Consider the following 26,780-nt stretch of genomic DNA (forward strand, 5'->3'; position numbering starts at 1 on the left):
AAGATATCACTCTGATGTACCAATATGCATAGTATCAAAGCAATCACACTTGCGGTTTTCAACAAGAAATAGAAAATACAACTTTTTACCAAAAATTACAAAAATATTCATCAAAATTAGAGAATCAAAGATATCACGAAATGAACAAATATGAGAGAGGTCCACATGTAGTACCGCTATATATATAATATCCAAACAACCAGACTGTTTTCAACAAGTTGTCACTTTTTACAAGATAGGTGTACGTCTGTACACCTTACTTCTTTTCACCTGCCTAGGCGTCGGCGTGTTAGACTCGCGCGGTCTCGACATGATTCTATAAAAAAAATGAACATTTATAATTAATTTGTCGGAGCTATCTCTTATTTTGCGTGCAGGTCAAAGTTGTAATGTCCTCCAAAAATAGGCCTCAAAGAATGAGCGTAAACACCAAATTAAAAAGGGGCGCCTTGGGGGGGGGCCTTCGTATTTTTGGACAGCAAGTATACTAAAGACAGCAGAAATGTCAAAAAATAACATGAAAAAAAGTTATTTTTGTCGTAAACTGCTATTAAACGAACGGTAGTGATTTGATAAATACTGCCATTCGCGTGAAATTACATTTACATTTTGAAAATGCCATCGACAAAAAAAACAGTTATGAAAGTATTAAACTAGTTTCACATCGGTATGCGAAAGCTAGCTATATATTCTTCCAGAAATTATACGAAAAAAGATGATGAAAGGGTTTACCTTAACAGTAGCACCACATAAACGTAACAAAACTCTGCTCGAGGCCGCCATTATACACGCAAAGTAGGAAGTAAACCGGAAGTGACGTCGTGACCCACACCACCTTGAGGCGTTGGCTGGTTCCCGCCTCAAGTGTCATGGCGTACCAAGCCACAAGAGGCCGGTAACTAGTAACGGTTCTGGCATTCTGATTGGTACATCACTTTCTCGTTGCTTGTTCCATTTCCCTTAGTTACCTGACGTCAGCGCTTACGCTCGTGGCCGTTCAGGGGTTTCCTTTTGCTTTCAAAAGTTGGGCGAATAAAAAGAATTGTTTCTTTTGTTATAAATTAGCACAGAACATATCAAATCTGTAAATCTAAGCAGGCAGTATGTATGAGCATGGCTTTATTGTAGCATTACAGACACGTTTACGCAAAACGGAACTTGGAATGTTTTCAAATTACGTCACCCAGTCGCGTTCCTTCCGGCCTGAAAACCGGCCCAAATGGAACAATATGGCGATTACTAGTTACCTGCGTCCTACCTGCCATTCGCAAAGGACGCCGGGAACCAGCGAACTTGAGGCGTTGTGTCGTCACCGGAAGCGCTGTCCCAGCACAAACCTGTGTCATATGACGCTTCGCTGGTTCCCGGCGTCCTTTGCGAATGGTACGCCATGACACTTGGAGGCGGGAACCAGCCAAATATGACGCCTGCCTTACTAGCCGATTTTGGCTAAAATTCCGCTCCGCCGCCTCTTCACAACAGTGTTTATTTTATATGCGGAACTTGATATTGCTTTTTACAATTTGGGTTGCCTTTTAATCACATATTTTAGTGAAATATTGTTTATTGAGTGAAATATTATTGTCATACATAATTCAATTTTTGAAACAACAGAAACTAACACATAATAACGATAATCAAATTTGTGTTTGAAGTTCGAGTAGTTGCGTTATTTCCGGTTTCAACTAGTTCGAAAATAGAACGAACGTCCTTGAGCGCAATAAAATCACGCGTAGAACTCCATCCGAACCAGACTCTAGTAGCGTAAACTGATTGCAATTTGCGCAATTTGGGCCCAGTTTGTTCTTACAAGTTTTCTAAGTTTCATTTATCATTATTTAGTAAACAGGTCTCTGAAACGATTTAATATATCCGTAAAATACGTGGCAATCGACGATTGACTTCAAAACGTTCGAAATTTCGAACAAACTCCCGGCACACCTTGTGCGATATGCGTCAGATCGGTGTAGAAGACGCCGAACTGCAGCGTCAATGCCTTGAGCGAACTCCGCGCAGTTCGATACGCGTTACTTATCATCACTGCACAAAGCAGATTTGCATAGGACTCATTTGCATATTCGAATATGTTCGAACTACAAGACCTTGGCGGTTAACAAAGTTATGCGAAAGTCACTTAGTTACTATAATCACTTTAGTATGACGTTTCACGCCCTGAATCCGAATAAAATGTTTAGTAATTAGAACAAAATATACAAGACTTGCTTTAGAAAACTGCAATAATTTCCTAGATGACAAAGCATCATAATGTACAATAAATAAATAACTTTATAAACTTACTGGAACCTTTGTGTTCTATGACTGTTAGATGCGGAAAATCGAACCCGTTCAAGCCAGAAATAGTATTGAAATATTCACCAGAATACAAGATGAACGGAAATGTTAGGAGACCCCTTTCAGTGAAATTAGTCTTTAATGTTTCTTTCCCAACTATATATTCGTTAACAGAGCGTTTCTTTCCTCCAAGTTCTAGTGTATCACGTGCGCCATTTCTCTACTGTAACATAAGGTAATGTAAGGTAATGACCTTGCAAAACATAGTCCGCGATAAAATGGTTCGTATTTACTTTTTTACTGAGGTCTGACATTAATAAATAGTTCGGATGTCACATACGTTTTTTCCCCACTTTTTGTAGTACGTTTTCAGATGTAACAGGTACAAGAAAATGGCCGTGCGTAGTGAGGTGATTGACCACAAAATTGAAGGCTGCCTGTGGCAGAGGCACTATTGCGTAAAGCGCAAAGGCCTCTGGGATGGAGATTGTGCCTTGAGGGGCGACATCGTGAATGTCTATTTGTTCGTTGAATTCTTTTCTCAACAATTGATTCGGAACTGCCCGAAGCCTTGGTCGCGAAGATGTCATACTATATAGTTTGTAGCTCCCTGGAATGGTACAAGTACACTGTAGTTCTTCATAGTGAAAATGTAGCATATTCACTGACACTTACGTGCTGTTATTTTCAATTTTCTAGTGTTTTGTCTTATTACTGTAAAACTACAAAAAATGTACAATGTACATGAAAATACACAGACTACACATTTATTAAAAAAGAAAATATCGATGCAATCACATCGTTGACAGAATAAATAAAATTCAACTATATATACAAAATAGCTGGAAAATGCTGCTGGGATGAATGAATATGCAAATTACACGATACCCCACTTTACTTTTGAGTTTATGCGAATAAAGGGCGTTGGTCGATACGCCAAGCATGCGCGAGATATGTGGGTCTCTCATATAAACAAAGATGGAACGTTTTAAAGCTTTAATTAAGTAATTTTAGGTGATTGGAAGGTATCAAAAGAGTCACCGTCGGTAATTAGTCCAAGTCGCGTCCAGGTTACTTGTGATTTCTATTTGAAGAGCGCATTGGATTGTGGGAAAATTGATGTTTATCAACACAAATGTCGCACATGCGCAGCGAGACGACCACCGCGCTTTAATTTTTTGTTACATAGTTAGAAAATAAATACAAATCTGTCAATATCACTGATATTTTCAATGTCTGCATTTTGCTTCCTAGCATTCAAAATATTTTTGACACAGAATCTGTTTCGGGAATAAAGGAATCTTGATCGTCCATTTTTTCTTGTTATTATGTCCTTCTGAAACTTGGTACTAGTATTAAGTGTAAAATGCTTAGAATGTTGCATGCAATCTACAGGGGAGTTAACCAAGGGCATTAAATTATGTAAATTATGCGTACATAGTAGAGAAAAATAGTCTGTCCTAGTATTTCGACTGCCCCGTGTGTTAAAACAGTGGGCAATATAATAGAATAGAATAGAATAGAATAAACTCAAGCCAACATCAAGATAGTATCGAACTATCCGATATTTGGGGTTGGATTTAAGCCAACATGGGTAAACGAGGAGAAATATCTGCGCATAAAAAATAATTGGGAGTATGTGTGGGACAGTAAGGAAATTCTCAATGTTAATATTTCAGTACATGTGTTGAACTTCGAACATTATTTATACAGTTAAAGTGTATATTTTTCACCGTAATTTTAAGTATGAAGTAGAACAATATGTAATTACCCCCAGAATTCCAAATCATATGAATATGTCAGCATGTTTACACTTCTCCGCGCATGGGCTACGAATAGAAAGTGACATGGCATGGAATGTTCAGATCGTCTATGTTTAATTTACTATGCAAATGAGGTGAAACATTTTACGAAACGAAATACGTTCCGGTTGTTTATCCTTCTACTATAATAACTTTCTTCCCGCAAAAAATATTGTTTATCACTTTATCGGAATTTATGTTCCCCGCAATAACATCGGTTGCGCAAAACACTTTTTAGTGAAATTTAATGTAAAACATTAATTTGATGATTCGTTAAATTTATGATATTGATACATTTGGGCCGCCGACGTTGAAGTGCTAAATAAACACATATTCCCTATAGTTCACAGGATCTTTATGTGTATATGCTATTCATTGATTTCGAAAAGAAAACTATTTGAAATTCCCATATGCAGGTAATTTCTTCTAGTTGAAACTTCCAATAGCCAATTTCCGATATCATTTATTGTCAGTTTAGCCAAAAGCAGCACCAATACTATATTACGTATTTTTGTTATCAATAAATTAAATCAGATGACAACCTGAACTCAACACCAATGGCAGGAACAGTGGAGACCAAGTTTACAACATCACTTGAAGAGAGACCCATAGAAAGGTATATACAGTCAATAGAAAGATTGCAGGACTAAGTGATTCCCCGAGAAAAGATTACATTGTATTCTCCCAACATTATTACTAAACAAGGAAAAGATATTTCTACTAACAGTCATAAAATGTGTGAAAGACATTTAACTTTTTCTTGGAGCTCTAGACAACAAACTGGGAACCATTTAAATATTCTGTCAACGATGTGATTGCATCGATATTTTCTTTTTTACTACATGTGTAGTCTGTGTATTTTCATGTACATGTATTTTCTTTTTTACTACATGTGTAGTCTGTGTATTTTCATGTACATGTATTTTCTTTTTTACTACATAAGTAGTCTGTGTATTTTCATGTACATGTATTTTCTTTTTTACTACATATGTAGTGTGTGTATTTTCAAGTACATGTATTTTCTTTTTTACTACATGTGTATGTAGTCTGTGTATTTTCATGTACATGTAATTTCTTGTTTACTACATATGTAGTCTGTGTATTTTCATGTACATGTATTTTCTTTTTTACTACATATGTAGTGTGTGTATTTTCAAGTACATGTATTTTCTTTTTTACTACATGTGTAGTCTGTGTATTTTCATGTACATGTATTTTCTTTTTTGTAGTTTTACAATAATAAGACAAGACACTAGAAAATTGAAAATAACAGCATGTAAGTGTCAGTAAATATGCTACATATTTTGCATAAAAGAGGAACACAACTCAATAATTATTCCTATTACAGAATTACAATGCTATATCTACAAGTGCAGTAGTGTCATGAATTTGTTTTTGCGTATTTGTTAACCGACTTATTTAGCTGATTATTAGCTGAATTGCTGTGTTATGTCTGTCATCGTCTATTTTGTCTATTTGAAGTTTTGGACGGAACTTGGCTCAGTGATTTGGAACTAATTACCAGATAACCGTCGCGATTTTGACAGTTGGTATCCGTAGTTATTAATGTAGTGAACGATTAATCAAAAGATATGACGTATTCAGTACTTAGTGTGATTGGCTTTATGATTGAAGGTTACGCCCTAGAGTCTTTTTACTGTTTTGTAATTGGTTAGAGTTTTGAAAATGAATAAAGAGAGTTTGAGTTGGTCTTGGCAAGTACTCCACGATAGACGCAGTCCTGGACAGTAGAGAGAGTCCAGTCCTGGAGAGTCTGAGGGCAGTCCTGGAGAGCCTTGGGGCGAGCCTTGACGCAGTCTAAGAGAGTCTTGGTTCAGCCTTGCGATAGTCTTGGGGACTTTTCCCCAGGGCGCTGTGTCTTATAGAGTGCTCCAAAAGACTAAGACGAGAGTTGAAACGTATTTCGTTGTGTGTGCCTTATTTGACTGTAAAGTTAAAGTGACTTTCCCGATCCCGTACCTCAAGGGGACGAGATAGAGAGACGAGACGAGTTTCCCCCTTGGCAAGTGTGGAGACCCCGGGAGAAGAAATTTTACCCCGTGATAGTAGCCTGAGTAGAACCACAATCAACCTAGTCTCAATTAATGATGAACCATTCATAAGTAGCAGATCGAATTGAAGGACATGCAGCAATTCAGCAAGATAAACAAGTCAAGCCACAGCCACAAGTTAACACTCCGGAAGATGGAATTTACAAGCAACAATCATCAGTACAAGCAAACCAATGTTAATCATATAGGTAAAAGAAATAATATAAGAACAAGCAGTTCATATATGAGGATAAGAAAGACGGCAATCATTGAAATTTCAATGCTTAGAAATATTAACGTCTACACAACACTAGTGTTATATCAACTTTGATGATATCATCATCCATGTTAGGACTAACGATGCTAAGAGACGTATCGCAGCAGTATCCAAATGAAGAACAATTAAAAATATTTGCAAATTATAGAAAATTAATCAGGAAAAGTCAAATGTGATAATAGTAAATAAGAAAGTTGATAAAAACAAATGTTGGCAAATTGGAGACCTAAAGATTAAAGAGTCTGCTGAGTGCGAATACTATTGGTTCACCCGTAACCGTACCACACATACTGCGTAAAGCTAACTCCAACATTTAACAAGTTATATCCAGTAATTCTTGGTAATCATAGTAGTATTAACAGAATAGATAATCGATTATCATTATGAAATAATGTACAGTAGTGCATTCCTCATTGGGCCACGCAGGTAAAATAATAACTCTAAGTACATCAGATATAGAAACATTAGAAACCGGTAAATACTGCCCAGCAGACTATTGCAAATGATACAGTCTTTGGTGACCTTGGGCAGAACACAAATAAAAGTAGGTTAGATATAATGAAATTAAAATATTACAAATTACAAAGTATATGAGATAGATGTATCTAGGTGGGCAAAAGTTATTTTTACACATGTTAATCACTTAAATCAAGATGGACTATACTGGAATAGCCTGGAAAATTTAGATGATACAATGGACAACATAAACATAAACAAATTAAAATAAGTTTACAGAAATAACTGAAGCTAAATTTAAAATTATCTTTCACAGCCACGATGAAACCGAATAGAAAGAAAATATTTACAACAAATCCAGTCGAATCCATTATTATATATATAAGTTTAAAACCAACTTGAAACATCCAGAAACATATCTATATTCTATACCAAATTTTAAGGGAGCTCAGCTCAAATTTAAAGCGAGATCGTACACTCCTGGACTTGCATATCAAAAATGAAAAACACAACCTGACCATGTTGCAAGGAGGAAGAGGAGACATTAAAATATTTTATGTTTAAATGTAGTTTTGTTGGCACACAGAAAAACATTATGATGTGTGGAGTAAGAGAAATTCTGCTGAGAGAAATGAAAACAAATTTATTGCGAGAAATTAAAATAGATGAAAAGCTAATGTTTATTCTCTTAGGAGATACATTAGGGCAGTATGATTCAAACCTGTGTTAGGATATTGAAAAAGAGGTAATAGTCTATTAGTTGACTCTATATATAGCAGAGTGACAGAATTTTCTATCCCACTAATTATTTGTATTAAATTGTTACTAACCTATACTGATACCAAATTTCGTTTTAATTAATATTATTAACATCAGTCTTAAACTTCAATTTATCAAGCTATGTAATTTATCTAACAAAATGTGTATTATGTTATTTACAAGGCTTTGTATTTGTGCAGAGTTCGGCTCTTTGAAAGGCAAATTGTTGGTACATTTTTGTCTCCATCATCTAAAATTCTTGAATTAAATTCTTGAAAAACAAAAGAAATTACGAGCGGTCGATGGTTAACCGACTCACTGTTACACAATTCGCTTTCAGGCTGCAAGCATGGCTGGTTCCAATTTTGAGATAGATTAGTGTGCTCCAGTCGTTTACTCGGTAGTATATTTTTAATTGTTCTTTCTGCAAATACTTCTCTGATTTTTATTAGCCTACACCAGTAGATATCCCGGGACAACTCTAAGGAGAACATCACATTGGTTTACGGACGTTTGTCCATTTTGAACTCATTGATCTGCTTCGTCCCACAATAAAATAGCGTTATAGAGATTTGAATCGGGAGCAGTGACGGATCCAGCAAAATGTATTGGGGGGGGGGGCTTCGCTTAAAATTACGGAGCGTAAATCGCAGAAAGCTATGCGTAATCCAGATGATATGAATCGTCATGCGTTGGGGGGGGGGGCAATGGCCCCCTGCTCCCCCTCTGGATCCGCCACTGATCGGGAGTCCCATCTCTGTGTCATATTTACTAGCCTAGTCACTGCTCCGAGAAGCATGCTCTTAGGAACATGTAATTGGTTTAAGCTTCCACTGTTTCCAGCTAATTTGTATCTCAAATACCACTTCACTGTGACTCCCTGCAGCTGACAAAGCACTAGCAGAAAGAAAAATAAATAAAACACCAGGAATTCTCAGGAGTTGATATGGCAATAACAAGTGCGCCCTCTATAGAGTGGCAACGCGCACACCGAGTGTGAGAACACTCTGATAATTATATTTTTTCTAACAATGACAGTAGAACGTCGAAAACTGGATCAGTTTAGCAGCGCTGTTTGTTCCCTATTATCGTCGCCGATGTTGGAGTAATTGCAAATATATGTGCGTCGTGTGTTTATAGTAACAGATCCGCACTATACTGACAGAACCCAATGGGAATAACGAACGAGTCACGTAAGTACAGCGCATTCATGACTAGGGTGTTAATACCACACATACGTTGCACATATAGATGGCATAGATATATGTGAAAGATATAACACAAATGATGATAGATATGTGGTTTAAGTGATCAATATATTTCATATCGCACATAGTAGTATATGGAATGATGTTAGATTCGTGGTCACGGTGCCCGTAGCGCAGTGTATCCGTTGGAAAACTGAACTGGAGTGCTGAAAGCGGGCAGCGCCGTGACGTGCACTCAGTACCAGTATTAGAGTGGGACAAAGGAACGAATGCACAAACTGACTGTTAAACTGAAGTCGAGGGCTAGCTGTAATTTTAGAGCTGAAAGGCACAGTATTGCCCGAGAGCGTTCTCTCCCAGCCGCTTCTACACACAATACAGTGTAAACACCCATTACCCAGGAACCAGTGCGTTAATTCGTGTCTTTTTTTCTAATGTAGAGTGGGTAAAAGTTACGTGACCTTACGGCGAGAGTACAGTCAAAACCCAGAAGTGTGTGCATGTAATGACCCGGCTATACCAATATGAGGGTGAATCCAACATGGTGGATGTATATGCTGCTCGTGTCGGCTCTATGCAAGTTAGTAGGGATCCATGCTACTCATAGTCGAACGCTAAATATCCCGAGTTTCGAGTGGGATTTGAAAGACTACCCAAATCCTCTGGATTCAACGGATATATGTAATCACCCACAGCGAGAGTCGTGGATCTGTGATCCGAATGGAATACTGAACAACGAGGAAGGTATGAACGGTTTTAAATGTTTGTATTGGCATTCCATGCATGTCTCCGTTCTCAATCACTGTAACAATGTTAGCAGGCTTTTACCGGGACTCTGTTGTGACCTGGGTTATTGAGATTGTTTGGTTCCCACTGACTTATGCCGTCGTTTTTCTTCCTTTTCTATTAAGTTTGTTAAACAGACCGTGCACGATTTGGTTCACATTGGATAGTTTAGCCATGTCACCACTTTTTAAACATGACAACAACTACTCTCTGTGACAGTATTGCACCTATAGATTGGTATCATTAGACGGCGTAAAAACAACACAGCAAGAGACACTCTAAATTTAGATCAAAGACAACATGCTGAGTGTTGGTGTAAGGGGCTTCACAGACGAGTAGTTATTGAGCCAATCATATCCACGTTCCCATGTGGATTGCTAGCTGAATTGTCAATCTGTGTGGCATCCTTACAGTTGCTAACAAGCCCTCGGCAGTGAGCAGTGCTCGTATACCATTAGTTTTATACTTTGTTCGCAGGCGAAAATACACTTTACGTGTTAATAACAGACGCCACCAAGTTAGACGGTGTCGGGTGACCCCCGGAGGGTGACGGAGTGGGAGTAATTCTCTGACATTATCGACTACCGCTACTTGTACGTCGTGTACGTATCCACGCACCGTGCTACTCACATCAAAGTAACGTAAACACCGAGAGCTCCCCGTCATCAACGTACAGCAAACTGTGAAACTAAATACAACAATATTTGAAATGTATATAGGTCAACATTAAACCGTACACGGCAATGTGTGCAGGCTGAACAGAAGCACAAACACTGAATTCCATGGCGCATACTTGTCAGCGCGTTTTTGCATGAGTGCACATTTAAAATAGAAAAAAAGACAATCATGTCATTGTCACCGTCCAGTGAGCGTTCTCATTAACTTCACCTACAAAAATACTAATTTAGAGTTATTTTTTCTAGTAGTCATTGGCGACATATTTAATATAATTATAATTTTATTTCTGTAAAGAACTCCTCATAAACTTTATAGAGGCATAATTGTTTACATGTTATAACTAATGCTGGTTTATTATGGGTAAAATGCAAATTATTAACATCTAATTCCCCAATTTCGTGATACATTTCAATAGCACCAAACGTTTTGAATTTTATTTTGTATGTGTCGAAGTACAGTCATAAGGTGGGTCGGGTCCATTTTACGAACAACGCCATCAATCTATTAAACGCACGCCGTTCATAATCTGATAACAAATAGTCTATTTAATATTAAATCATTTCATGTTTCAAATAATCCAGTATTAAACAAATTTCATGTTAAAAATGTATAATCTGTTGCAAGAATCTGTTGTTTACATTAGGCTAAATTCATAATACCGAGTGCCTCCTTACTTGGTACGACCTAATTATGGAGTTAATTTGTACCTCAATCACCATACTTTAAATTATGTTATAACTACACACATCCGTCACCAGTATACTGTGATAATATATTCACATTGCAAATGGATTTTTCGTCACGTGTCTTGTATTTTATGAATTAATGTTTTATTTGACAGCTCTTACCTTAGACAACAATTTGGATGACATAAGACTCACCACTCTGTGTACATGTGACCGATGCCAGGGAGGCAATGGTGAAAGGAATGGCTACGTAATATCTTTTGCTCTTCTCAACAAAATGCAAGGAATTTACCATAACCCGTAAGTAATTGTGCTGTGGTGAACTGATCAAAGCGTCTACTTCATTGAATGGCTGTCAGCATATATGTGATTGCGAAACTTAGGTTAAAATATGCACGTGTATGTCAAACCAAACTGAAACAAACCGAGATATTACTCTAAAATGAATAAACATACAAACAAAATTGTTAACACGTGTATAAATAACAACAGTTTAGGTCCAGGTTCTAGTTCAGTAACTTCTCATTGGCAACCTTCTCCAGATCATCCCTTTGAGTGCCTGTGACATTGGGACAACTTTATGTCGTTACAGTGTATGTGATTGTAACAGTGTTTCGTCGAGAAATGTTATACGCCATCTGTTATCAAAAAAATGCATAATACACCATTAATTTGATGACTGTGGGCTTCTGTGACACACGGGTTATATAGATATTTTCTGGCTGACATATTTAAGAGCAAACACCGAATATAAGCATTTAAAACAGAGGCCATAGATATGGAGTCTGAAAAGCTGTGTTATTGATATATTGTGCGGACAACTGAGGCATATCTGTCTGTATTAAGGCGAGGTTAAGGGTCAAATACGGTGTGATACTGTAAAAGGGTTAATTATTCACTGGGTTTTAATTTTGCTTATTTCGCCGCTGACTGGAAAATGCGCTAAATTAAAACCCAGTGAATATGTAAAATTTAGCATAGAACACATTATCTAAATGATAAAACCATGAATTTAAAACCTACTGAATATGCCTGAAATGGTAAATCAGCGAAATTTAAACCCAGTGAAAATTAGTCATTTTACAGTATATCATCTCGTCCGATCACGGAGTTTGTCCAAACATTGAACAAATCTCACCTTGGTAGTCCTGTCCGTACCTTCTTAGAGTCCACGGAACGGGTCAACTATACAAATAAATCGACTATATGTTTATTTGGGTATCAGTGTACAGTCTGAGTAGACGTTGTGTTAGGATTACTTTAAATTAAACTGTTTATAATGGATAACATAATCTGAAAACATGTGGTGGAAATTACTGAGTGCGTCTGGTGCCTGCCGCTGGCACTGAGAATAGTAATGAATTCAAATGTATTAAATTAAACAACAACAACAACAAAGACGCTTAAATATAAAACATTACCAGCCAATCCATTGCTACTTAAAACCCCTTTTATAAATAAATAAATAAATAAATAAATAAATAAATAAATAAATAAATAAATAAATAAATAAATAATAATTTATTATTTGCCCATCTCTCAGATTTAACTAACACGTCTAGTACATCTGTTAAATTAAATTTTCATTTCAATCGTTTTCAAGAAACCGTGTTAATTTGTCTTTAAATTGGAGGTTACTTCGATGGATGCCCTCGGGTGGTTAGTTGATTATTGTTGCCTATAGTAATGACGCTTGTAACTGATACGTGGTTTCCAATGATATCGACCGATGTTGCTAGATTAGAGTATGAAAACATTCGGTTTGAGTTTTTTTCCTGCCCACCTACCGGGAAAGCATTGATAATATCATATAAAAATATATTATGTTGAATATTTAACATTCTAGAAAAAACGCGGGAAGAGGTCAACTATGGTGTGCGGTGACATGGTAGCTTCGGGCATAGGCGGTTGACACGTGGCGTGCCTTGCTTCGCGTCGCATCTCGTTGCACCAGGCATGTCGTTGTATCCGGGGTATCTCTTGCCTTAGCCTGACACCCGGCGAGAATGCGATGTCTGTGGATTTTTGTTGCCCTCGTACATCATATCTTCGCCGGGTGACTGTGTCCATGCATACGATTTATATTGCTTTACTAACTAATCTCACTTCTATTCCAAACCATAGTTCTTTATGGTTTTGCTTTAAAACAATAATTAATGATGATGATTTAACCAACCTAATCCAAGTCATACCATTATCGCTGCGACCCGATCATGACCTTTCCGCCTTAACAGCAGGCGACCTGGCCAATTATAACACCCATCAACACCATCCGGTGTCTATGGATATAACTCACCAATTAGCAAACATCTGTGTCTCGTCACGGTCACAGGGAAGAAACAAGGCCAGTGTTTATAACAAACTTGCCCATGCTATTAAACAGAAAACAAAGTGTACTCATCCAGACCAAGACATGCAATTACATTAAAAGGGCATTCCAAACAAATAACCAAGTAAATTAACTAAATAAAAGGTGGTAATTAATTTATTAGATAAATGTGCATTAATATAAGTTCAGAAGTAAATAACATTAATTTTACCTGTAATCATTTTATAACTTTTCACTATGTTTGTGTTTATATTATATTGATTTAAATGGCAGTGATTGTTAATCACGATGTATTTTCACTTCGTCGGTGTAACCCAGGTAAACTCAATTAAAAACGTCAACACCACTTAGCCTGCCATTTCCGCATGATTAGGTTGTTTATGTGATTTGGAGAGCAACTTTAGTCACTGTGTTTCGCTACACCTTTATAATAGCCATCCAAGTTCGCATGTGACCTCACGTCAGAATTGTCCTAGATCATTCTCACACGTTAGTCATGCGCAGTACTACAGCCATTAAAACTCAAATTAGCATCAATAAACATCATCTGAATACGAGGAAGATAATTAAAATCTCATTATTCTATGCCAAATAGTGTTTAGATACTGTAAACTATGAATTATCAAAGACTGCATTTTTTAAATTTTTAACACATTGCCCTCTACACTGCTACTATTATTTGTCGCCTTATTTTTGGGACTTTCAACAAGAGTTTGAGTATGTATCACGAGAAGCCATAATAGCCATTAAGGTTTATCACAGCCGAGTTATCTACTTAATATCTTGGACTATTATCTGCGTTATTTGAACTTCGTTTTGAATATCAGTCAGAGGGATTACATTCACGATGTGCACATGGCACTGAGTCGTAGTACTGTAGAAGTCTAGATATTCTATAAATGAATATGTGATGGATGGTGACGTTCTTTGGTGTACAACATTGTATCAGACATCCTTTATATTAACGGACAGCCTGCAATCAACACCGACATAAAGTGTAAGGTGTCGCTTGTTACTTTTCCAAAGCACAGCGAAAATAATTGAAACCCGTGTTTAACTTAGTACTTAAGAAAACAAATTACTAAGGACCCTCCGACGTGTGTTGCATTTCACTACCAGACTCTATTCTTATCGGCCCAAAAGGTAATACTTGTCACACTAGTTGTTGAAAGATACGTGCAGATGCGCGAATAAGCATGAGACCCAAGTTACCGCAACAATATAATAGTCAAACAATACATAATAAATCAGAATTATATGACAGCAGTATTAGCTGATATTACATCTTGCATAAAATAGGCTGTATCTAAATGCCACGCCATACGTATACGCGGGAGATATGTTTGTGGAGTACATAGTATACTAGTACAATGAAAGTGAGACTCCACGCATTTGAAATGCGTTTCTCGCTCTGCACTTTCTGGTATTTAGAATATTCACAAATATTAGTGTTTCACGTATTCCACAGTTTTCATATTACAGTGAACACACACTAGAACTAACCGTAAAAACTGTATATAAATATTATACAAACTATATTATAAATATGGTTTTTTTTTCGGGACACTAACTGCAAACATTTTTACCAATGAAATGTAAACATTTAGTCGGAAAGTCGGAAAAGTGGTTCAAAAACTCGTTTTTATAGGTTAAGAACTAGTAACTCACACTAATGTCCTTCTGAAGACAGTCTATGATATTTAAACTTTCAATGACACAGGTACACCAATATATCCCTTAAGTATATTGGCTGCAGTTAATATGCATAATAACTATAATATATGCAAAACACTGCAATTTGTCCATACTATTGTAATTTCATTTTTCTCAATGATTCGTTTGAGTTTCAACTTTGAAATGTCTTTCACTGCAGATGATATAAGTAGACGTGGCGCACAGTCATAATTACCTAAAACGTACATTAAAAAAATTTGTTACCATACAGCCTGAATCAAAGATGGCGGCTATAGACAGAGTTTGTGGCTAGTGGGTTGGTCATTCAAATTGTCCAAGGACTCGTGCCATTGTCATTTTATAATTGAAGCATTCCAAATTAGACCGTTTTTATTTTGTTCAAAATCCGTTCATGATTAACGGTTCGGCGATCCGCTACATTGGATTTGTCTTTTGTTTTCCAAATTCTAATCTGGTGAAATGTTTTTACTGCTAATAATCTTGCGAAAACCAAGGAGACCGTTATCGACACGCCGAAGCCCCGCATGTTGTTAGTTGACCTCAAATCAACTCATTGTCAATTGATTGAAACCTGAATGTGTGCAGTGTATTGTGATCGTCACTTGCCATTGTGATTTAATGTCACGTAATATAATTGTATCCCCGTTCAAATCTAAGTTATATGCAAGACACAAAGTCATAATTTTAACACTGTTATGGTTTGAGAGTTAGTTGTTATGTGAATAATGCCACGGGTACGCCTTGTCTGGCAAAGTGAGGTCACGGCAAATGACCCATGCCTTTGACGGAGTGTAAATCACGAAACATACGGTCCGGTCTGCAAAACCATTAATTGATTCACGCCTTTAAAATAACGAGGCTTTTAAATGGCAGCATAATAAAATGTCGAATTTGTCCAAAGTTCGATAATAATAACGACTTTGTTCAGTCTTGACTACTTAACAGATTTGAAACCCAAGGCAGTAATTTCGTGAATAGTTGTTTACGTTGTTCTATTCGAGTGACCTAATCTTTGCTCAACGACTTGAATGTCGATTTATAAATGTTGTTGATTGTACTGGGTTTCACCATCCAATCCACCCCTACCGGGGAATATACCTTGTTGGACACGGTTTATGGTCGCCGCGGCTTGATATGTAAATGTATATATACGTGCAGATTGAGGGCGACATTCGGGAAAATGTAAAACACTAATAAATACGTCATCGATCATAGGTCGGTAATATAATCGTTCCTGATGTTGGCCACCGACATACTGCTCACGTATATTTATAGAATTAAACATTTTAACCTATATTGTATCACCAATCAAAGCTGAGTATATCTTATGCATGACCTCCAAAAGGTTACACATCCTGGTAATTTCTGGGGGTAAAAATTCACTATCAATGAAAATATTATCCTCTCCCTAATTTGATTGCATTAAAGTTCGAAAACAGTTAAAGTGATTTTAACTAAAATTACTGCTGGTATATGAAAACAATACCATCAGAATGCACCAGGGTGTGTAACCTTTCGGGACACGTATAATGTCTTTAGTATAAATCCTACCTTGGTGGCATCTTGGAGAAATATTCACGTTAAAATGTCATGTAATTATATCCGTGGAACAGTTTGTATCGCGGGTCTTGTTCCGCCAAGTATCTGGTGTCATGTCACTGTGACCCCTATAAGGAGAAATGTAACCATCCTATACCAATGTTAGATCGATTATAAAACTACTATGCACTGCGTTCACTACACTTCAAAGGACTGGTGATTAGTTTCCACTCCCCTGAAGTAGTACAAACTGTATATTATTACCACTCCTCGAATCGAGAACTAGTCGTCCCGACTGGGCCATTACAGATTTTAATTTCAAGTGATAACTTTTTTGTCAGAGTACGGCATTACATCCACCATTTTGTTCGTCTTATTTCTGGGCGTTTTGTGCGATAATCACTAAAATAGTTATCCAAATATATATATATATATATATATATATATATATATATATATATATATATATATATATATATATATATATATATATATATAATATATATTATTCAAAAATGGTCGATTTGTTGTACCACAAGTTTATGTGACATAATAATATTGTTGAAATGGGTATGCATGAGCACTTGAACTTCGAACGAGATCACTGTTTCTTGTGATCTTATAGCACGCGCACGCCGACAACAACCCGTATCAGGCACGGATTTTTAATTATATTGTGTTTCCGGAGCTGAATGCCGTATAGGAAGTCAACTTACATATATTTGTTTTCAGTGTCGGAAACGCAGGAAACACATAGCTACCGTATGACGGTGATTGTGTTTTGTTAGACAGTGGAACCAGTGTTTGGACAATTACATAAAACACACTTAGAGACAGTTTTCTGTGTTATGTGGAGGAAATTTGAAACAGTAAAAGTTCGTCCGAATTAGAATTAAACGAACCCATACATCATAAAGGCTATGCGTAACTTTCCAAATTGTGTCAATATACGCCTCGGAAATATTAACATAAACGTTATTCTAAGTTGAAACAATCTGCCATTAATTGAAGTAGAACTATAAATATCAACGGAATTTCAGCCAAGATTATAAACGTAGTGGTGTAATTTGATCAGAGAAATTGAAGTTTCGAACATAATCAATATAATAAAGATTTTTAAATATAGTAGGTTATGTAGTTTCTTCAACTCTACAAGAACCATACCTTGTTATTTCCGAATAATACAAGCAGTATACGCTGAAGTAATCACCGCCCTCAGTAGATACTCACGGTCATCCTTTCGTTTGACCAAATATTGAAGCTTGTGGAGAGTTACTGGTAATAAAACAGTGTACATGGAGACATTCTATTGAAGCAGAACAACTAATCAGCACTCTTTACCGAATCAAATATTTAGTATCGATACAAAGTTCGAGTCGACATTTTCAAGAATTTAGAATACAATCTTTGGGATACCATAATTAGTGGTTAACTGTTTTTGGCGAAAAAGACGAAACATTGCAATCTCGAATTAAGAAGATTTTGCCAATTAGACTCCTCTTTTTAACTTGCATGTATCATCAAAGTAAAAGGGAAAGGTATATTAAAGGGGAAAATGTCTGTCGTTGTTGTCTAGGTCGTCGCCGTGGTTAATAATTGTTAATGTGTGCACAATAACTTTACTAATTCTATTCCAAACTTTATCTAACTTGGTCATCTAATTCATCAGTATAAAATATTCCCCTACTACGAACGACAGAAAACAAGATGTCAGATAATCAATATAAGCACTCCTATGCATAACCCATTGTGTGCCAAACTTTTGATGGAGAATCTGAAGCCGATTTGAGTTCATTTGCATACAAAGCAGAGTTTGCCACATGATAGTTATTCCTAGAGGGCGTTTTTTTACTTTTCAAATAATACAGTAGTCACACAATGAATATAATAAAGTAGTTCATATTTGTCTTAGTAAATCCTTAACTTTTGACAGGTACCTGTACAAAATACAGCTAAGCTTTTCTGTTATCTTGCATGTTTTACGATTTCATTCATGTCTAAATGTAGCTCTTTTTTCTGAGATGAGGTATTTGTTTTTATACTAAAATATCTGGATTACTTCGAATGTAGCTGGGAATTGTAATTAAAAATAATTAAATAAATTATGCACCAATTTTTTTGTAAGATATTTTCATCAATCAAGGACATTTGGTAGAATGCTTTCTCACTGCTGTTTCAATCCTAAAACTTGTTTGTATTCAAAATTAATTATGACAATGCATATATTGAAACAAACTATGATAAAGGAAATAATATTATATAACTATGTTTTGTTTGTTGCTATCACAATAAATGCAAATTAACCACGATGTGTGTACTGTCTTGGCAGATATACTCTTGAAAAACACATTTAGTTTGATCTCTAGTTTCACCAATTAATTCACCATTTTACGCAATCAGACACCGCAGCTGAAATTAACGTGTTAATAATTTATGTTTCAGACAATCGCCCACCGATCGTGAAATTCTCAAAGAAGCTCATATTTGGACAAAATATTTGAGAAGGAGAGCGTGGAAATTCGGAGACTGTGGAAATGACGCCGTCCTGCTCCTTTCTCTACAAGATAAAGTGGTAAGGTTAACATCTTGCTAAAATGTGTAATTTATATCTTTGATACAAAAATAATAACGGTATTATGCATGATATGTGTCGCAGATTTCCGAAATTAAAACGGCACATTAAGAGTTTCTGTCTCGAAAATGGCGATCTAAATACAGAATTTACTTATATCCAGCAAATCAATCAGAAACTTGCAGTACTAGTGTTTAACTATGCAGTAAGACTAATTACATCGCCATTTCGAGCTATTCAAATCTGCATCGTTATCTACATCTCGATAAGTTCCTACAAAAGATTTGTTCTTTTTTTTAGATTTATATGAGTACCGGGGAAGAGGTGTGCACTATTTTAAGCGACAGGAAAATTAAAGAAATTCTAGTGACGTCATCGTGGCGGTTTACCGACCGGGATTATTTTCTTGGCCTCAGAGATATCACACAGACGCTTGAAAAAACGCTCCGCGATGGCGATAAAGATGAGACGGAACCCTTTGTTTTAGGAATGACACTCGAGGAAGTAAAATACATTGGATTTATTTTATTTGGACCACTTACTATTTTAGATTTAATCACGATTGTGTTTTGTGCGCAAGTGTTTTGTAATGTCTACGTCAGAGGTTGCAAATCACATGACGTGTGCTATAAAGTAGAATTCAAAAAGAGACGAATTTCTGAAGGGTTCAAACTGTGTTGCCAACCGGTGGGGGCGCTGTTAGTTGTGGCGTTGGTGGCTGCTGTTAACGTCGGCGCGTTCGCGGGAATCGTACTATTACTGAGACACGAAACATCGTTATGTGGAGTAAATAGTGGAGCTGGCGTCAGATGGACTTGAACTGAAATTAAATTAATATCACACAACCGTTCCATCAGAAAGACTCTCAAAATAACTATTCATGAGTATTGAAATTTGCATACGCGGTGCGCTCATGATCACTAGATACGAATTCAGTATTCAGTCGAGACATGGTTTCGACACGTGTACACTGCCAGAGATCACAGAGATCTGGAATATACACTCTGTAATATTGTGATGTTTCCACACAGAGTACGCAGACACGTGGATAACTACCCACCGTACTAGTAGTGATACAATTGCGACTATATACACCGCCGACGACATTAACGGACTACAACTATTATCGAAAATGGGTAAGAACCCACAAGACTTGAACTATATTACCAGTTTGCACACGACCTTCAAAGTACATGCAGTTAAAAAAATATATATATTTGATAGTTCTCATTTGTTTCAAAATTAACAACATTGTTTAAAATTGTGTAAGAATACATGCTGCCGCAGTACAGACAGACGTTATACAACCATGATATCGTCAATGAAAAACTCTCAGAATACAGAATATTATTAAATATTAGCATAAATGTATTTTTATAGCTACATACACGATCAAAGTGCCCCACCCCCATAAAAACAAAGACAAACAACTATTTTTTAAAACTGTTGTGTAAATATTGTTGTTAAATTCTAACTCTTTGTATTGCTTATTTATATTTTAGAACTATTTCAATTATCAATAAACAAAATATTTTCAATGTCATTCGACATAATACTTAGCTTGGAGTGTTACATATCAAACGAATAAAACGGTTGAAATGGGAAGTCAACACTGTGATAACCCTCACACGTGTAATTATGACGTGCCAATCACCTACATCATTGTAACGATGACTTACCTCTAAAACAAGACGACACAAAGTGTTGCCAATTCGCGTCATAGCAATAAGCAGTCCGTATCGATGACGCAGTAGGACGTAAATCATAATGACGTCACCAGTGAAGAAGGAAGTTCTTAGCGTAATCAGTATTGTAACAGTGAAGCTATTTAAACGGGCTTTACTATGTTAATATTTGTAATTCAATACGTGTCTCAGCATTTGTGGATTATGTTTTAGATTGATATACAGGAAACCTCCTTATCCCCCGACCCTATTCCCCAATTCAATTCATTTAGATTAAATTTCAATCAATTTAAGTTTAAGTTACTTTAACTAATTTTAATTTCATTAACTGAAATTAAATTGCAAACTAATATAGGATTGCAATATAGTTGATTTTAATCTCCACGTAAATTTGAATTAAATTGTAATTAAATTGCATTTCTATATAGGCTTGCATATTAAAACTTTTGATTTCAATGAATTCTTAATTTAATATATGTAATATCTTCAATTTTTATGTGTGTGGGGAAAGGAGGGGGAGTGGTATTGACGCAATCATGAATATCCTGTATGCTCTATTGGTGATTTGTTATAGTAAGTATATGTATAATCATAGACCCAACCATCCTGTAAGATCTGAGGAGTTGCATGCTTACCCATAGGCAATTAAGGATTACTCATACGTAATTTAATACTCTTACAACCCCTTTTCCTCGTTTATCATATAGAGCGTGGCATATTTCACATTTCTTATATTTAACGACAGACACTAATGACAAATAATTGAAATGGGGCTAAAATATGGTCCGTTCAGTGTTTTTCCCGGATATACTATAATATTTTTATTGTTGTATTCAAGAAAAGCAACAGAAACCTTTCGTGACAGTTTTTATCCCTCTAAATTGTTAGCGCAGGATTCTGGAAGTGTGAAAAATCCTCTCGTTTCAAGTTTCCGCACTGCACTGCCACTCCGAGTGTGGAGAGGCAATTGTGGTGCGAGGCCGAAAGAACCAAGACATATAGCCATTGTCGGCGCTGTTGTAATAGCCCCGGGACGAGACTTAATATCTGTTCAATATTTTCGGATTTAAATTTAAATCCAATATAAACAGAAGTTCAACGTGATCTTTCCTCTCAATTTAAAAAAATTCCGCTACTGAGAACAGCATGCATTTCCACATAAAAAAAACAGGCAAGTTTGCCCTAAAGCTATACAGGTGTCACTCCACACTATGCATTGTTCTCGTTAGACGGGTATAGTTACAGGTGCGGGATAAGTCGATAGAGAATAACTCCAGCCGAGGTCAAACGTCAGAAGGACTGGGGCCAAACACATACCAACTATGCCTGCGTTAAATTTACACTAAACTATCGCACCGTCTGATATTTTCAGCGATTGGTGTACAAACTGACCACATTTAATCTAAAACCTCTGTAATTACGTAAATATATGAGTGTCAAAAGTTACCTGGAACCATATATGCCGTAGGACAAACATCCTAAAAACAAGTATCAACACGAGTCCTGAGTAACCTGTATTGATTGCACATTTCAACAAACAAATACAACAAAAGAATAGAGCGAGGGATTTAGTGATATTGACATGCAATACAGGAGTTCACATAATTGAGTAGGTAGGTGTGTACAGCGGCGGTCCATTAAATAACTGGGCTACCACACGTAGACTTAACAATATTCCCGGCATCACCAGCAGTGGAGATGTCATTGGAATCATCAACAATAATGTACAGCTTCATTCCCATATGTTATTTGTCGTTCTGTGCGTTGCTCTTCGAGTGTGACGGTATCGTGATAAGAAACGTGGCTACTGACGACGACATGATGATTCAAGAATTTACGTACTGTAACGGGAACGTCAGTGCGTGTATGAAAGTGCCGGGTCGAATATGCAACCAAGATGATGTCCTGTCCGCCTACCAAGGTAATAATAAATGCGATTCATGGGACACTAGTTAGTCCCTCTCAAGTTGTTTAAACGCGCCCCGCTATATATAAAACTACGGAATGGTTCCAATTGCAACTCGTGGTTCCATTACCATTATTATAACCAGTACCTTATTTCATATGTAAAAGCAAAGAAAGAGGAAGTGGTTCGTGCATCTTCCGAATCAATGAGGAATTTAGGAATACATGTATTATCGTCAAGGACTGTCGTGGAAACCAATATGAAATTTAAAAAATATCGCAGAGAAATAACAAGAAAACAAAAGCAACATCGAGTCTATCTTGCTCATATTTTTGCATTCAATAAAACAAAAGAAGAGCTACGTTAAAGTATAATGAATATACTACTTGACGGATCTTGATGCTCAGTTTGACACAGATCCATACATCACCAACTCGGTTAATCGATTTCTCTTGCTAATTCTCGTATGAACTTGTTTCCGTTTTTCAGTTCAACTTCTTGAGAATCAGCTGTCCAGTTTCCAGCAATCCACGCCATGTCCCTGCAACGACGACAACTGTACTACTAGATTTATGATGACTATACTATTGTTAAACGAATTACCTTGGAATAAAACTGATCCGTAAGTCTGCATGGTTCGCACCCTACGGCTTCAGACAGTCGCATGGTGTGGGCGAGGTGGTGGGATTACTTTAGAGTTACAATGCCATGTATGTGTTTGGATGATAGCTGATTAAACTTGTCATATATAAGTATACGGTTGTTGGTTGATTTCCGAAAACGGCGACAGGGTTGTTTTCTATGTATTTTAGGACCCATGTTCGAACTAGCCCAACATTTTCTTCGTGTACTGTACTGTATTGCAACTTGGAATTAATTTATCAATACCAAGAATATAAAATACTTTTATTGAAAATTGCTATATAAAACACCTATTTTATGGAAGAATTCATCAGTGGTGTCCAAATAGTGATCTACAATCAGTTCATTGTTAAGTTCCAGTGAAATATCAGTCATAACGGTGGAGCTATTAACGATGATCTCACCCAATAAGATGTACGGTACGCACTACACATACAAACACAACATCCTTAAACTTTCTGCTAGTAATTTTTATAATGTAATAAAAATAACCCCGATACCTCAGTTCATAGTAACAGTTCGTCCCTATAAAGTACCTCGATGTATTAAGAATTACGTGTAATGTCTATTTCGCATACGAGTCGTCAGTTTCTACTAGTCAGTACACGTACTTTGACACAGTCACTCTGCTCTATTTCATGGATGAGTAAATTGGTGTTTTTTTCCAGCTTATATCAACGTAAAGATGTCGCGGTGGCCAGGATGACTAACACATTCAGGATAGAACTGGAAAAATCAGCAAAGTGTGGAGAGAATGTTGTTATTGTAATAGTGGTGCAAGAGAAAATGGTAAGTAAAAATATCTTTGTGTTTAACAAGAGTCTATCTCTCGCTCGATCGGCCAATAATCACCAATGAATCAACGAATCATTCAATCTGTCAATCGTTTTTTCTCCCAAGCTGCATATTTCCATCGGGCCGGCGTTCTGCAAGGTAATACACGAGGATCACTTAGAAGATGTCCTGTCTATCAAGCAGTTGTATTTCCAGTCTGGAGATATATATACAGGCATAGAGAAATTGATTAACGATATGTCGAGAATTAACAGCATGGCTGAGCAAGGAGTTTACTGGGTAGTCGTCGCTTGTATTATCACTTTTATAATGTGTTGGATTGTGTACACACAGGTTGCATTCTGGTGCATCACACGTCGAGACAAGAAGACTTCGTGGGAATACTGGACTTCATTTTTCGTATGTGTCTCGACTTTGACAGGTTGTGGCGCCCTCTCCGTCGTTTCTTATTTTCTCGTAGCTATGCCCATTCTCGCTCACAAGTATTGCGAGACGAATGGGGCAGATGCGAGTATGGCGTGGTGATTAGACATGTGACTAGTAACAGTGAACAATTCTATGTTAGAGTAACCTTTTTATTGAGACAGAATATGGTTGCTGAATTTTCGAAAACGCTTGTTTTCTATGAATGAGACTCGTGCTAATGACTCATTTGTAATTATAATTACTTTATTGTATGGATTTTTATGTTAATTTATTTATGCCAGAATGTTATAGAACATATTTTGCAAGTTATATTTGCTATTATAAAACACTTATTTATGGAAGAATTCATGATTCACCAATTGCGTCCAAATCATGTATTGAGCTATATTGTCTACAAAGAACTGCAATGTACTAGACTGGCACGTAATGGTCCCGTGATTTACAAAGCTGGGACAGAAACGAAGAATGTGATATCGGATGGTCTGTGTGGTATACATGGGCAAAGACAAGTGAATTGACCGAGTTAGTGATTGGCGCGAATGAATACAGTATGTGTATTACGGTATTCGATGTATCCCCATGCCCGCGATGGAAACAATTGTGTCAAGCTGCGCATGCACTCCGAGTTAAGAGTTTGTATCAGTTATCAAAAAGCATGCCATTAAGGTGGAAACATGACCGTGTTCATTGACGGTGGTATCCATTGCAGTGTTCTTTGGTTTATTATGTATAGGAACTATTGTTGAGGCAATCTTTGTGTGTTACAGTGACGGTTTTTGATAAACTTTTCAAAATTCAATAGAACACAGTATTAAGGTACAATGCATTTTTCGGCACTTTTTAAAACAAAGATTTTTGAAATAATTCAGCACAACAAGAAGTACCAGTATCATTGTCAATATGTGATTTTACTAGCCTACAATTTATGATAAGGCATGATAAACCTGCCATAGGAACCTATTGTAAAAGCGTAAAATACAAAATGAAAACCACGAAAATACAAGCATCGGTTCCTCGAAAATGGTGACCCAGACTTTTCAAAGTCAATATCCCTATATTGCTCTGGAGTACAATTTATTGCAATGTGTATACATTTTCGGGTATTTATTTATGAGTTGCCTTCTACCTTAAAGGAGTAATTTTTAATTCCAGCAACTAAAATAAATGTTCATACTTCACTACCATGTGGTTTGGATGATTTACAATAAATTGACTGCCAATAACATGAAGGGGTAAATTACAAAAACAGTAAGAACATTTACCCGTGTCTTTGATAAGGATGAATGAATTGTGACATATATCACGTATGCGTACAGACAAAATCACTCGGGCATTTCGTGTATTCATGTTACCAACAGCGTCTAATGTCCAGTGACGTCATAGAACCAACTTCTATCACGTTTTACGAAAAGAAATAGACACAGTTGTGTAATCAATCGAATTTTCATGAAACAGATAAAGAATTAATTTCCGCCAGATGGTGACTATTTAGTTTTCCGGGGGTGTATCATGGCACCATGTAGGTACTTGTATATTGTGAATAACTAAGAGCACTACCATAATCTGCATCAAAAAATGTGTTGAAAAAGAAAAAAAATGTGTGAGAGGTGAATGTGCCTGCCCACTGACTTGATCTACTGAGTCGCCCATTGACTCGAAAATAAAAAAAACACGTGTTTAGCAGTAACCTCACTCGCTGGGCAGAATTGTATCCATTGTTATACTGAGCCAGTGGTATCCATTGTTATACTGGGTCAGTAGTATCCATTGTTATACTGAGCCAGTGGTATCCATTGTTATACTGGGTCAGTGGTATCCATTGTTATACTGAGCCAGTGGTATCCATTGTTATACTGGGTCAGTGGTATCCATTGCTATACTGAGCCAGTGGTATCCATTGCTATACTGGGTCAATGGTATCCATTCCTATACTGGGTCAGTGGTATCCATTGCTATACTGAGTCAGTGGTATCCATTGTTATACTGAGTCAGTGGTATCCATTGCTATACTGGATCGGTGGTATCCATTGCTATACTGGGTCGGTGGTATCCATTGCTATACTGAGTCAGTGGTATCCATTGTTATACTGGGTCGGTGGTATCCATTGCTATACTGAGCCAGTGGTATCCATTGCTATACTGGGTCAGTGGTATCCATTGCTATACTGGATCGGTGGTAACCATTGCTATACTGGG

General features: G+C 36.7%; 2 protein-coding genes across 2 annotated transcripts; both read left to right on the forward strand.

The window, feature by feature from the left end:
- Positions 1–8,642: 8,642 nt before the first annotated feature.
- On the forward strand, positions 8,643–20,683 carry LOC100375696 (uncharacterized). Its single transcript, XM_002740525.4, has 5 exons — positions 8,643–8,830; positions 9,286–9,589; positions 11,151–11,295; positions 19,001–19,130; positions 19,431–20,683. Exons 2-5 carry the CDS (start codon positions 9,370–9,372, stop codon positions 19,947–19,949), a joined length of 1,014 nt encoding a protein of 337 aa, XP_002740571.1. The 5' UTR covers positions 8,643–8,830; positions 9,286–9,369; the 3' UTR covers positions 19,950–20,683.
- A 1,776-nt stretch (positions 20,684–22,459) lies between these two features.
- Positions 22,460–25,762, forward strand: LOC100375844 (uncharacterized). The gene is made up of 4 exons (XM_078014221.2): positions 22,460–22,736; positions 23,211–23,343; positions 24,032–24,152; positions 24,264–25,762. The coding sequence occupies exons 1-4, from the start codon at positions 22,514–22,516 to the stop codon at positions 24,681–24,683; spliced, it is 897 nt and encodes a 298-aa protein (XP_077870347.1). The 5' UTR covers positions 22,460–22,513; the 3' UTR covers positions 24,684–25,762.
- The last annotated feature ends 1,018 nt before the right edge of the window (positions 25,763–26,780 follow it).

This window comes from Saccoglossus kowalevskii, chromosome 8 (assembly GCF_978046115.1).
Source record: "Saccoglossus kowalevskii chromosome 8, keSacKowa6.1, whole genome shotgun sequence".
Lineage (NCBI taxonomy): Eukaryota > Metazoa > Hemichordata > Enteropneusta > Harrimaniidae > Saccoglossus > Saccoglossus kowalevskii.